Raw genomic sequence first — 14892 nt, forward strand, 5'->3', positions numbered from 1 at the left:
GAGGGGAGGACAGCGACAAGGGCCGAGAAGGACACGGCGAGGAACAGAAAGGCGGCGAAGTTCATAACGGCGGATGCACAGGGCATGAGGGACAGCAGACGTAACGTGAACTGAGAGTAAAGTAATGTATTGAAGCGAAATAAATCCCCCAAAGTAATAACCCAAAGTAGAATACAAGATGTTGCGTAAGGAAAGAGAAGAAAAGACAACAAAACAATACAAGCAATTATATATAGTAAGGATATGACAACCAATTACTAATCCTACGGAACCTTCCAGACTTCCTAATGACTCCTACATTTAATACCACAGTATAGTTCGTAACACATTGCCGATGGAGTAACTAAGACCCGTACAGACCATTCTCCCTTGCGGAATCCGTGCTGCAAAGTTAGGATCTGGTATGCTGCGTGGCGGATGATAGTCGGACAGTGCAGCTGCCGCGTAAGCCGTATCGGAAGGCTCTGGGTATGACTATGAGAGTTTTGGCATTGGTGGGAAGGGCGGTGGTATACAGACGGAGGAAGAGTGTAAGGAGAGAGGAATTTGGGGATGGGGAGAAGAATTCTGACCGTCTGGCTTGATAACAGTTTAATAACTTCTTTGTCATGAAATATTCCAGATTGCGATAGTCACTCAGGACCTCGATGGTTTGCCCATTGGACATTAACTCTGATCTCCGTTCTTTGTAGAGACGAATAATAGCAAGTAGTTCCTTATCGTAGATTTCATAATTACATTCCGCAGGGCAATGCTTCTTGTTCATATATGCCACAGGGTGTAGTATTCTAGAGTCGTCGTATTGGGAAAGGACTCCGACAGAGACATAGTTGGAAGCATCAGATTCTACTGTAATGGAGCCATTTCAAATGTCTGGTGTATGAGTACACACAGGGTCAGTTACATGCTAAGAGTTATTGTTAGAAGTCAGTTGCACAGTGATATGCAAGTACCGGCAGTGTGGTTAGATACCAGCTGTTAGAGTAACTACATTCTGGGTACTAGGAAGGGGATCTATTCATGGGAGCAATGGTTGACGAGTCTATGCCTCGCCACTGACTAGAAGGCCGGCCAGATTGAAGCTCTGATTGCCCAGTGATCCTCTGTATCCTCTGAGCAATGTAAGTCCGTCGATTTGTGGCAGGGACTATATCAGGAAAGTATACAATAAATGAAAGCTCTACAGCAATGATTAAGCTTACATATGAGCGACAGCTCATTTATGCAGGCTCCGGTTGTGTGGCAACCAAGACTGTAGGTGTTATAAAGGTTTTGAGTGAGGATGGTTGCCTGGGTATCGGAAACACCTGCTGTCACTTAGAGAAAAAGCGGGGTAGCGGTGGTATTGTTTCTCGGACCGAGGAAAGGCTTCACTGGAGCTTAATAAGGAGTTAGGAGCAGAGAATAGACTTATTTGGAGTATAAGTACTCACGCTCATTCTCGCCCTTCAATCCTGTTCTCTCTAGTCTTCATCAAAAGGAAAAAACCAAGTTGTTATCAGTAGCAGAGCCCTTAAAGATTATTGAGTTCTAGCGATAGTATCTTTGAATAATCTACAACCTAAGTGTCTATCTTGCATGGCCGTCTCCATTCTATCCTATTTTATTTCTGTTAGAAAAGACCCCCGTTACATCTACAATGATACGTCTGTCATGGTCGAAATGACGGAGAAAAGGATACAAAGTAAACGCTGCCTTTAGATCGTTAAAGATGGCTTGGCAAGCAGGGGATCAGATAAACGGGGTGTTATCGTGGATGAGAGCTGTAATTGGTAGCAAGATCTCGGTGTAGCCCTTGATGAATCTTCAGTAGATATTTTTGCAAACTCGGTGAATACCTGAATATTCTTGACATTCCGAGGTGCCTTCCAATCCCTGATTTTCTTAACCATCTTGCGGTCCATTTCCAATCCTTTTGTCATGATTATCAGCCCGAGATACTTGGTGTCCTGCACATAGAATTCGCAATTTTCAGGAGCGCAGTACAGATCGTTATTCGTGAGGACTTGTAGAACTTGGTTGACATGATCCTTGTGGGATTCCAAATCATTGCTATAGATTAAGATATCGTCCAAGTATGCTGTGCAGAACCGATCGAGGAAGGGGCGGAGAACGTCATTGAGGAATCATTGAAACGAGGCAGGAGCATTGGTTAGATCGAAAGACATAACGTTGTACTAGAAATGGCCAAACCGGGTGCGGAATGCTCTCTTCCACTCGCCTCCGCATACTATCCTGATCTGATTATAAGCTGCCCGAAGATTGCGCTTAGGGTAGCACTTAGCTGCACTGATCTGGTTAAAGGTTTCCTTGGAGAGTGGCAGGGGGTATTGGTCTTTGATGGTAATTTCATTTACTCCCCGATAGTTTAAACAGAAGCGGAGACGACCTCCCAGTTTATTGATGAATAGGACAGTGGTACCAGCGGGGGAGGAGCTTGGGTCCATTCGTCCCGATGTCACTTCCGTGTCCAGGTGATCCTTCAAAGTTGTTAGCTCATCTCGGGAGACACTATACAGGGCACCAAATGGGGGTTCAGTTACTTCTCTTAGCCTGATGCGGTGGTCATAGGGTCGATGTTGAGGTAGTTGTTTAGCTCCTTCTTCCTAGAATCGGGACAGGTACTAAACCGGCGGAGTCAGGGAGAGATGGCGATAGCGTTGGGGTAACAAACGCCGCGAAGACTTCTAAGTACTTAGTTATCTCATAGAACGTGGCTGCCGATATACTTTCTACCTCTAGATAATGTGTGGCAGGCAGCGGGCTCGAGACACCCTGGACATAGGCGGGAACGGGTTCATATTTGCATTGGCGGAGAGAGCGGAGGGAGTCGAAAAGGATCGAATTCGAAGTGAAATCAAGTTTAACATTATGTCGACGCATCCATGTAATAGCAAGGACTACAGGGTAGTGCCCAAGACGAGTAACATAAGCGGTAATGTTTTCAAAATGAACTTGAATGCGGAGAGACAGTTGGGCGGTATGGGTAATATCACCGGAAGAGATTTCTCTCCCATCGATGTCTTGTAGTTTTCGGGGTTGTTCGAGCAAGGAGGTAGGAAGTTGATAGTGGCATACAAAACTCTCATCAAAGAAGGCGATTCCGGAAGCCCCAGTGTCAACTAATGCATAGGTTTCACAGATTTTATTTTTATCAGATACAGAATGCCAAACAACGAAGTGATCTGAAAATCCTTGCACAGAAGGGACACTAGAAACAGGACCAGAAACCGAAGACAGAGACAAAGAGATGGGGGAAATCTTTACTGAGCCACTCAGTGCAGGTCGTCTCCATTTCCTGCCGGTGGGGAACGGGAGCGCGGTATATTGCACGGACCAGGGAAAGAAAACCCAAGATCAGAAAAACCAGAATGATCAGAAGCAGAACCAGAGGAAGAAAGTCCAGAAGAAGAAACCGAAGGAAATCCAGAACCAGAAGTAGAAGAAGAAGCAGTAAGATCCCCGTGCATCACCAGAGGCTGGTAGGCCTCGGTGGAGGCAGCGGTGTGGAACGGACGAGCATTAGGACGACGGTTTGGGCACTCGGTAGAAAAATGTCCACCCTGCCCAAAGTACATGCACAAACCTTGGGCCGTGCGATGCGAGCATTCAGCGGGGAACAGAGGACTACAAAGAGAGTGAAGATGGAGGTTAGAGAGGTCCATGAGCACTATACCCCCAGGTAAGTGGGATGGGTGTGATAAGGTTGCTGGAGCTGAAGCAGCAGCAGGGTCGGAGGATTGTCGAGGAGTAGCAGTGGGGGCGGAAGCAGGAGCGACATGTGAACAGAGGCGACCATCCCTAATACGTCCATTCAGCTCTTGTAGGAGTTGAACTTACAAAATCAGGGGGCCGTGGGTCCTATGATGGATCTTGGTGTTAAGGAGGTTATTGGAGATGCCACGGGTGGGGGCCTGCTTCTGAGCCTGCTCTTTCCAGTCAACGTCAGTGGCAAGGCATTGAAAGTCGACGAAATAGGCGGAGAAGTCTCGGGATCCTTGGGTCAGTTATTCCAGCTCTCGTTCAGGGGTGGCGATACGGTTAGGGTTGCTGAAAGCAGTATCAAGGAGGGAGATCAGGTCTTCCACATCTGCAAAGTTGATAGTAGCCCCATTGACCAAGGGCAAAACCTAGCCTAGGTTGTGCCCTGATAGCGGATTGATGGCCTACACGAGTTGTTGTTGGTTCGAGGAGAAGCGGTCAGCATTACCAATAATCTTGAGGCGGAGTTGGGTGACGAAGGGACGGAGTGCCGAGCGGGTTCCATCGAACTTAGGAGGATCAAAAATTTTATCAGATCATGGGGCAGGAACAGCAGAGGCAGGTACTGGAGCAATTGGTACGGGGATGTGAGGAAGGGCTTGCACAGGAGCGACGTGTTCAGGGGTAGGAGCAGCCTGGTCATGAAGGAGTTTGTTCAGTTCCCTGGCTTCTACCAGATATGTGGAGAGATTGTGGACCTGGTTTTGAAGTTTAGGGATGGTGGAGGCCGCGTTTTGAGCGAAGTTAAGTTGTTGTTGGAGGGCATCGCTCTCATTCCCGAGGGCCTAAAGGTAGTTGCGAGCTGTCTTACATTCGTTGAAATATCTCAATTCATGTGATCCTTATTTGACCAGGTTCTAGTAGTGGAATGTCGGACAGGATTTTGAGGTTGCCCGGGAACCGTCGCCCCACAATTCCGGGCTCCGTGGCTATGGGTCGAACAGGACGACCCGAGTCCATTCCCATCATCAGGTATGCGCGTACAGGGGGTCGTGATCGTGAATGCGGGGGCGGAGGTGGTGGTTGGGGGCCCTTGAGTAGGGTAACTCACTGTGAGTCTTGGCGACCCGTCCTGGTTCACTCCATCACCGACACTCACAACAATCGACAACTGCACCGTACCGAGCGTGCCTTCTCTATCCTACAATCATGACGGCTTTCAAAACTGAATCATGCCGTGTTTCCCCATCTTGTGGTTCGATGAAATACACGAATTTCGGATTCTGAACCCCGGGTTACCGCATTGGGTGAATCCCACTTCGACGCTCGTAACCCTAACCGCCAACAGCCAGGTACAAACCACCACCAAATACAGATTTATGTATTTCATTTCTGCCGAAAATTCTATTTTGCACACCTAACCAAACCAGATGGCAACGCTCGTAACCCTAACCGCCAACAGCCAGGTTTAAACCACCTCGTAATACAGATTCATGCATTTCATTTTGACCGAAAACCGTATTCTCTAACCCTAACCAAAATCCCACTTCGACGCTCGTAACCCTAACCGCCAACAGCCAGGTACAAACCACCATCAAATACAGATTTATGTATTTCATTTCTGCCGAAAATTCTATTTTGCACACCTAACCGAACCAGATGGCAACGCTCGTAACCCTAACCGCCAACAGCCAGGTTTAAACCACCTCGTAATACAGATTCATGCATTTCATTTTGACCGAAAACCGTATTCTCTAACCCTACCCAAAATCCCACTTCAACGCTCGTAACCCTAACCACCCGCATCCAGGTTTAAACCACCACCAAATACAGATTTATGTATTTTGTTTTGACCGAGAATTGTATTTTGTATACCCAACTGAACCAGATTGCAACACTTGTAAACCTAAGCAGCAACGTACAGGTTCAAACCACGATCGAATACGCATCGATTCCTAATTCGGATTTCAATACTTGCAACCCGATATGTGAGTGACATTTCATTATCGACACCTCATCTTGTAGTGGAATGTCAGACAGGATTTTGAGGTTGCCCGGGAACCGTCGCCCCACAATTCCGGGCTTCGTGGCTATGGGTCGAACAGGATGACCCGAGTCCATTCCCATCATCAGGTATGCACGTACAGGGGGTCGTGATCGTGATTGCGGGGGCGGAGGTGGTGGTTGGGGGGCTGTTGAGTAGGGTAACTCACTGTGAGTCTTGGCAACCCGTCCTGGTTCACTCCTGGCACCGCCACTCACCGGGCGGGTACAACGATCGATGACTGCATGGCACCAAACGCACCGTCTCGAGCCCACGATCATGACGGCGCATGAAATTCAATGATGCCGCGTTTCCCCATCCTCTGCTTCGATGGAATACATAAATTTCAGATTCCGGACTGCGGGTTACCGCATCGGGCGAATCCCACTTCTCGTCTCCGCTGTGTCTTCTTACGCCAACTCAGATTCTGACCTCCAGGTTACCGCTCGGTGTGTTTTCTAACACTAATTCGGATTTCAATCTCAAACAACGCTATGTGCAATACCTGCAACCCAATATGTGAGTGACGATCCATGACCGACATTCCATATTGTGTATTGTTGCAGTCTAGTAGTGGAATGTCGGACAGGATTTTGAGGTTGCCCTGGAATCGTCGCCCCACAATTCCGGGCTCCGTGGCTATGGGTCGAACAGGACGACCCGAGTCCATTTCCATCATCAGGTATGCACGTACAGGGGGTCGTGGTCGTGATTGCGGGGGCGGAGGTGGTGGTTGAGGGCTGTTGAGTAGGGTAACTCACTGTGAGTCTTGGCAACCCGTCCTGGTTCACTCCATGACCGACACTCACAACAATCGACAACTGCACCATACCGAGCGTGCCTTCTCTATCCTAGAATCATGACGGCGTTCAAAACTGAATCATGCCGTGTTTCCCCATCTTGTGGTTCGATGAAATACACGAATTTCAGATTCTGAACCCCGGGTTACTGCATTGGGCGAATCCCACTTCGAGGCTCGTAACCCTAACCGCCAACAGCCAGGTACAAACCACCACCAAATACAGATTTATGTATTTCATTTCTGCCGAAAATTCTATTTTGCACACCTAACCGAACCAGATGGCAACGCTCGTAACCCTAACCGCCAACAGCCAGGTTTAAACCACCTCGTAATACAGATTCATGCATTTCATTTTGACCGAAAACCGTATTCTCTAACCCTAACCAAAATCCCACTTCGACGCTCGTAACCCTAACCGCCAACAGCCAGGTACAAACCACCATCAAATACAGATTTATGTATTTCATTTCTGCCGAAAATTCTATTTTGCACACCTAACCGAACCAGATGGCAACGCTCGTAACCCTAACCGCCAACAGCCAGGTTTAAACCACCTCGTAATACAGATTCATGCATTTCATTTTGACCGAAAACCGTATTCTCTAACCCTACCCAAAATCCCACTTCAACGCTCGTAACCCTAACCACCCGCATCCAGGTTTAAACCACCACCAAATACAGATTTATGTATTTTGTTTTGACCGAGAATTGTATTTTGTATACCCAACTGAACCAGATTGCAACACTTGTAAACCTAAGCAGCAATGTACAGGTTCAAACCACGATCGAATACGCATCGATTCCTAATTCGGATTTCAATACTTGCAACCCGATATGTGAGTGACATTTCATTATCGACACCTCATCTTGTAGTGGAATGTCAGACAGGATTTTGAGGTTGCCCGGGAACCGTCGCCCCACAATTCCGGGCTTCGTGGCTATGGGTCGAACAGGATGACCCGAGTCCATTCCCATCATCAGGTATGCACATACAGGGGGTCGTGATCGTGATTGCGGGGGCGGAGGTGGTGGTTGGGGGCTGTTGAGTAGGGTAACTCACTGTGAGTCTTGGCAACCCGTCCTGGTTCACTCCCGGCACCGCCACTCACCGGGCGGGTACAACGATCGATGACTGCATGGCACCAAACGCACCGTCTCGAGCCCACGATCATGACGGCGCATGAAATTCAATGATGCCGCGTTTCCCCATCCTCTGCTTCGATGGAATACATAAATTTCAGATTCCGGACTGCGGGTTACCGCATCGGGCGAATCCCACTTCTCGTCTCCGCTGTGTCTTCTTACGCCAACTCAGATTCTGACCTCCAGGTTACCGCTCGGTGTGTTTTCTAACACTAATTCGGATTTCAATCTCAAACAACGCTATGTGCAATACCTGCAACCCAATATGTGAGTGACGATCCATGACCGACATTCCATATTGTGTATTGTTGCAGTCTAGTAGTGGAATGTCGGACAGGATTTTGAGCTTGCCCGGGAATCGTCGCCCCACAATTCCGGGCTCCGTGGCTATGGGTCGAACAGGACGACCCGAGTCCATTCCCATCATCAGGTATGCGCGTACAGGGGATCGCGGTCGTGATTGCGGGGACGGAGGTGGTGGTTGGGGGCTGTTGAGTAGGGTAACTCACTGTGAGTCTTGGCAACCCGTCCTGGTTCACTCCCGGCACCGCCACTCACCGGGCGGGTACAACGATCGATGACTGCATGGCACCAAACGCACCGTCTCGAGCCCACGATCATGACGGCGCATGAAATTCAATGATGCCGCGTTTCCCCATCCTCTGCTTCGATGGAATACATAAATTTCAGATTCCGGACTGCGGGTTACCGCATCGGGCGAATCCCACTTCTTGTCTCCGCTGTGTCTTCTTACGCCAACTCGGATTCTGACCTCCAGGTTACCGCTCGGTGTGTTTTCTAACACTAATTCGGATTTCAATCTCAAACAACGCTATGTGCAATACCTGCAACCCAATATGTGAGTGACGATCCATGACCGACATTCCATATTGTGTATTGTTGCAGTCTAGTAGTGGAATGTCGGACAGGATTTTGAGGTTGCCCGGGAACCGTCGCCCCACAATTCCGGGCTCCGTGGCTATGGGTCGAACAGGACGACCCGAGTCCATTCCCATCATCAGGTATGCACGTACAGGGGGTCGTGGTCGTGATTGCGGTGGCGGAGGTGGTGGTTGAGGGCTGTTGAGTAGGGTAACTCACTGTGAGTCTTGGCAACCCGTCCTGGTTCACTCCATCACCGACACTCACAACAATCGACAACTGCACCGTACCGAGCGTGCCTTCTCTATCCTAGAATCATGACGGCGTTCAAAACTGAATCATGCCGTGTTTCCCCATCTTGTGGTTCGATGAAATACACGAATTTCGGATTCTGAACCCCGGGTTACCGCATTGGGCGAATCCCACTTCGACGCTCGTAACCCTAACCGCCAACAGCCAGGTACAAACCACCACCAAATACAGATTTATGTATTTCATTTCTGCCGAAAATTCTATTTTGCACACCTAACCGAACCAGATGGCAACGCTCGTAACCCTAACCAAAACCCCACTTCAACGCTCGTAACCCTAACCACCCACATCCAGGTTTAAACCACCGCCAAATACAGATTTGTGTATTTTGTTTTGACCGAGAATTGTATTTTGTATACCCAACTGAACCAGATTGCAACACTTGTAAACCTAAGCAGCAACGTACAGGTTCAAACCACCATCGAATACGCATCGATTCCTAATTCGGATTTCAATACCTGCAACCCAATATGTGAGTGACGATCCATGACCGACATTCCATATTGTGTATTGTTGCAGTCTAGTAGTGGAATGTCGGACAGGATTTTGAGCTTGCCCGGGAATCGTCGCCCCACAATTCCGGGCTCCGTGGCTATGGGTCGAACAGGACGACCCGAGTCCATTCCCATCATCAGGTATGCGCGTACAGGGGATCGCGGTCGTGATTGCGGGGACGGAGGTGGTGGTTGGGGGCCGTTGAGTAGGGTAACTCACTGTGAGTCTTGGCGACCCGTCCTGGTTCACTCCCGGCACCGCCACTCACCGGGCGGGTACAACGATCGATGACTGCATAGCACCGAACGAACCTTCTCGAGCCCACAATCATGACTTCGCATGAAATTCAATGATGCCGTGTTTCCCCATCCTCTGCTTCGATGGAATACATATATTTCGGATTCTGAACTCCGGATTACCGCATTGGGCGAATCCCACTATTTGTCTCCGCTGTCTTCTTACGCTCTCGGATTCTTTACTCCAGGTCACCGCTTTACTAATTTTCAACGCTCGTAACCCTAACTACCCACAACCAGGTTTCAACCACCCCAAATAGACATTCAAGTATTTCATTTTGACCGAAGATTGTATTTTGTACAGGTAACCAAATCAGATTTGAACGCTCATAACCCTAACTACCCACATCTAGGTTCCAACCACCACCAAATACACATTGATGTATTTCGTTTTTACCGAAGATTGTATTTTGAACACGTAATCAAACCAACTTTCAACGCTCTTAACCCTAACTACCCACAACCAGGTTTCAACCACCACCAAATACAGATGGATCTGTTACATTTTGACCCAAAGTTTTGTAAGAGTATGAGTCACTTTGGATTTGTCATTGCTAGGGTTTTCTTGGGTATATTAAGAGCCTTTGCCCTTGATTCTATTCTCTTTCCCTCTCTTTTCTTCTCTTTTCTTTGGTATGCAAAGGCTTAGGTAATCTACGGTGGCTATTACTATTCAAGTACTATTTTCTCTTCCTTTATAAGGAGGCCATCTCACTTCTCCGACCTTCGCACCGCTAGTCCTAAACTACTGTAAGTTTCTCTAACCCCTCTCGCTGATTAACCTACCAGCCCCTATGACCAACTCCCATACCCTGCGGAATACTCGCTACACAACTCACTAGTGTTAAGTTGCGTCGTAATCCGCACCATACGCCATGTCCACCCCCAACCGACCTACATGGATCTCATTTAACAAAATCGAGCAGTTTAACCATCAGTACGAATAGAATACTGCTGCCCTGTTTGACCACCTCCCTACTATGTTTTAAAGCATCCGACACGAGAGGGATAGTGCTCGTACACTGCTCTCCGCCGCCCACAAAACCATTGACTACGTGGAAGAGCAAGTAATACAGGTCAACCTTGACCTCAATGTTGACCACACTGCCCCTGCCCCCAATGTTCCTGTCCCCGTTTTCGCTGCTACTGCACCAACCACTTTCTCCACCTTTGGGTCTGAAACGTTCTCTGAAAAGTTCGATGATATCCGGACCAAAATCCCCGGATTTGTTACCCAACTCCGAATGAAGCTCGAAGTGAACCATAATCATTTCCGCAATGGGACAGCAAAGGTTATCCATGCGGTCACCTGTTTGGAGGGAAGAGCCCTTGATCAGGTCATACAACTTGTTAACGCCAATCCTGCTGACTTCTTTTCCTCCGTCACCTTCTTCGTCGCCCACATGGAAGGCTCATTTAGAGAACTATACACTCAAAGTACCAACCACCGCCAACTCATCCCCCTGAGGCAAGGCAAAGGAGACTTTGCCACCTACTACTCACAGTTCATCAGAAACGTGTCCCACTTGCATTACAACAAAGGAGTCAACATTGATGAATTGCCGGAAAGATTGTCGGACAACTTTAGAGACGTCATGACATATCGAACGGACAGACCCAATATGGTGGAAGCATATGCGACGATGTCAGTGACGATCGACAACCAAATGTAACTGACGTGCTATGATGAGGCACAACCGTGACTTCCTTTCGAATAGTGTAAATAAAGAGAGCGAGTTTTGATGATACTCGTTCAGAAAGAAGAAAATGGCAGTTTGTATGTTTGAACGTTCCCAAGTCTAGAAAATTATTACTTTGAGGGGTCTCCTCTCTATTAAAGATCCGTTGATGATGAGAGGCCAACCTGGGGCAACACCGAGTGCCTTATAGGAATACGGCACCTTTGCTCAAGTTCTTTTTCCGACTGACAATCTGCCTGTTGATAGTCGGGGGTACAGCAACTATTTTTTATCAAGGGAGAGGAGAGTAACTGCGACACATTGAATGAACTTCTGTCCGAGTCAAATCATGCAATTTGCCGAAAGCTATGGTCGGAATCTTAAGAACTATTGAAAACAGCCGACCAGATAATAATTGTTTATTCTAACTTTATTAGAACCGATTTGAGTGTTTGTAAACCGAAGTTTTGCTTTAGTAGCTTGAGTCGCACTCCCACTCCCCAAAGATACTCCGGAGCAAAACAGGAGCATTCCGGCAGTTTGACACTGCGGAGGTTAATGTTGGGGATTAAAACGTGTTTTTGGAATTAAATTTTCCATTAGCTCCGGGACACCGCCAGAATCATGTCTGTAGTGCTAAATCATGATCTTTGAGCGTCGGTTGCAGAGATATGAAACCTCAAAGACTCGACTGCATAGGTAGGGAACTCCCGTCCTGGGTTCCCTGTTCTATCAACCATCTTTGTACTTCTGTTCCAAGCTTGCTCAGCCCCCTATTTTTGACTTGTAAGACTTCTTACTCATTGAGATCCCTGTCCTCTATACGAATAAAAGTACGAGCCCAACTGCTCTTGTCTTCACACATCGATGAAGAACAAGCTGCTGTTACTTAAGGTCGGTGGCTTAACTGATGGAATAGGTTCTTTTGTGACAGCCTCATAGTGGCACTGTTACATTACTCCCCTCTATGGTAGACTCGTTTTGAGTCCACTGTAGTGTTACTGGAATATTAGTATTTGGCATAGAAGAAAAACAGTAGCTCTAGTGGTGATTACGTACAAACTACATGTCTCTTTCTATCTCCATCAGAGAAGGAAAACTCTAAAATGAAACGCCTTTTAAAACAAAGAAAATGACATATTCTCCACCCTTGTCGTAGAACCTTCCGTTCCACTAGTGGAGATTTCGATCTTAGCAAGAATCTCTCTTTTTCCCTTTTCTTTTTTACGCGGGTTTCCTCACGCTTCGGTTTTCTATCGTTTCTTGCATTGTTTTCAGGGAAAAATGGTATCCAAACTCTGTCAGACAGATGAAAAACCTGGTACCGGAGAGTTGGTTTTTGTTCCCGGATTTCTTCTGAAATACAGAGCTACTCACGCCGTGTTTTGAGGATCCCTAAAGTTTCACCATATTTTCCGAGGTTTTTGCGGGTATTTTTGATGAAATACTTTCAGGGCCTCATCGGCTCTTCCTTGCAGAATTTCATATGGTTCCCAGGAGTCTTCCGAACGATAGCCCTCCCAAACAATACGATACTCTACAAACATTTTCTAATGCTCAGCCTGTTGCCATCGGCTATTAGCTATTTCTTGGAGAACGTGACTGTATTCTCCTTCGAACTCATCTGGAGTAGGAGGGACTTCAGTGCGTTGAGGGTATATCAGTCCCCGATAGGACTCCAGCAGAAATATGGAAGACATCATGAATGTTCCATTGAGAGGGAAGCTTCAGCCTGTAGAACGTAACAGCAAGTTTCTCATCAACCTCAAAGAGACATAGTTTCTTGTAGTCAAGCTTGCTTGGGGGTCGATTGGCAACCATATTGCGTCGGTCCATCATCACCTTATCCCCATCTTCAGGTTCTGGAGCTTTCATATGCTTCTAGTCATACCATTTCTTCTGCCGGGCCTGTGCCTTAAAAATATCAGTCCTCATAGTTTTCCAAAGAGCTTTCCACTTGAACTTTAGTACGGCGCTGGAAACATTAACATTATCCAGCTTCCTTGTTTGCGATTGCCATTTGGAATCAGGCTCGAACCCATAGTTCGCGTCGGACTGAGATGCTTTAATTGACTGTTGGGTTGCCGTGTTGTAGGCGTACTCTGCAACCGGGAGTAACCCTGCCCAATCATCCTACTGGTAGGTCCAAAAGTTTCTGAAATATTACTCTAGCGTTTGATTGACCCTCTCAGTTCACCTGTCAGCTTGAGGACGGTATGCCGTAGACATACAGAGGTTGACTCCGAGAAGCTTGATCAATGAATGCCAGAACTTGCTTTCGAATCTGAAGTCCCGATCAGAAATGATTTCTTCGGATACTCCATGTACTCGGCATATTTCTTGAAGGAATATATGCGCAAGTTCCTCGATTGTTGCCTCGGTCTTGAGCTGTATGAAGTAGGAGATTTTGGTAAAGCGTTCAACAATAACCCCAATGAGGGTATGGGCATCAGATTCTGGCATACTGACGATAAAGTCCATCGAGATAGAACTGCAAGGAGTGTTGGGGACCTCTAACTGTTGTAGCATCCTGTAGTTCTCATGACTTGAGCTTTGATTGCTTTGACAGGTATCGCAATTCCGTACGTATTCTCCCATTTCATTGTCCATCTTTGTGCAAAAGATTAGTGCCCGAAGATGCTCTGCAGTTTTGAATTGACCCAAGTGGCTTGCGGGCTTCGAATCATGTAGGGCGCTCATGATTTTTGGTTTGAGCTTTCGCTGATTTGGGATGTACCATCTTTTCTTCCAAAAGACATCACTTTCTCTCAAAGTTAGGTTTCGGTCCACTGGCTTACCGAAGGTGTGATCCACAGCCTCCTCCAGGGAGAATTACTCAGGGTCTGAAGCTGAATGAGGCCGGATTTTGTCCAGAAGCATCGGTGTGAGTTTGCAGACCTGAGGTGATTTTGGCCATTAAGATTTGATCGTAACGGTTGGTGATTGTACAGAAACCATTCTGCTAGGGCAACTCAGGAGAGGATTCTGAGGTTGGGCGAGAACCGTGGCCGTACAATTCCCAATTCCGTTGCTATACGTTGGCCAAAACGAATAGAATGCATCACCATCGTCAGGTATGTGGGTAAAAGGCAACATGATTGCGATATCTGGAGGGGAGGTAGTGGGTGGGGGCTGTTGAGTGTTAGCACGGGTTACCTACGGCTAGGGGTAGATAGGGTTAACTGGGATTACAGGCAAAATAAGGGTTACGGGCCGAACTAGGGTTAGTTAGGGTTAGGGTTAGTTAGAGTTAGTTAGGGTTAGTTAGGGTTAGTTAGGGTTAGTTAGGGTTAGTTAGGGTTAGTTAGGGTTAGTTAGGGTTAGTTAGGGTTAGTTAGGGTTAGTTAGGGTTAGTTAGGGTTAGTTAGGGTTAGTTAGGGTTAGTTAGGGTTAGTTAGGGTTAGTTAGGGTTAGTTAGGGTTAGTTAGGGTTAGTTAGGGTTAGTTAGGGTTAGTTAGGGTTAGTTAGGGTTAGTTAGGGTAGTAGGGTTAGTTCGGGTAGTTAGGGTTAGTTAGGTTAGTTAGGGTTAGTTAGGTT

The 14892-nt window shown here is 47.3% G+C and overlaps 3 protein-coding genes across 3 annotated transcripts; 1 reads left to right on the forward strand and 2 right to left on the reverse strand.

Moving 5' to 3' along the window:
• Nucleotides 1-1731: 1731 nt before the first annotated feature.
• H6S33_006957 (uncharacterized protein) lies at nucleotides 1732-2883 on the reverse strand (the record flags this gene model as incomplete). Its single annotated transcript, XM_044838325.1, has 4 exons — nucleotides 1732-1794; nucleotides 1839-2052; nucleotides 2194-2606; nucleotides 2671-2883. The coding sequence occupies 4 exons, from the start codon at nucleotides 2881-2883 to the stop codon at nucleotides 1732-1734; spliced, it is 903 nt and encodes a 300-aa protein (XP_044689775.1).
• Nucleotides 2884-3866: 983 nt separating this feature from the next.
• H6S33_006958 (uncharacterized protein) lies at nucleotides 3867-4601 on the forward strand (the record flags this gene model as incomplete). The annotated part of the gene is made up of 2 exons (XM_044838326.1): nucleotides 3867-4097; nucleotides 4155-4601. 2 exons carry the CDS (start codon nucleotides 3867-3869, stop codon nucleotides 4599-4601), a joined length of 678 nt encoding a protein of 225 aa, XP_044689776.1.
• Nucleotides 4602-13236: 8635 nt separating this feature from the next.
• Nucleotides 13237-13475, reverse strand: H6S33_006959 (uncharacterized protein; the record flags this gene model as incomplete). The annotated part of the gene is made up of 1 exon (XM_044838327.1): nucleotides 13237-13475. A coding segment is annotated over one exon (239 nt), but the record flags the coding sequence as incomplete, so codon positions are not given.
• Nucleotides 13476-14892: the final 1417 nt, after the last annotated feature.

This window comes from Morchella sextelata (assembly GCF_020137385.1).
Source record: "Morchella sextelata strain SCLS chromosome Unknown scls_21, whole genome shotgun sequence".
NCBI classification, from domain to species: domain Eukaryota; kingdom Fungi; phylum Ascomycota; class Pezizomycetes; order Pezizales; family Morchellaceae; genus Morchella; species Morchella sextelata.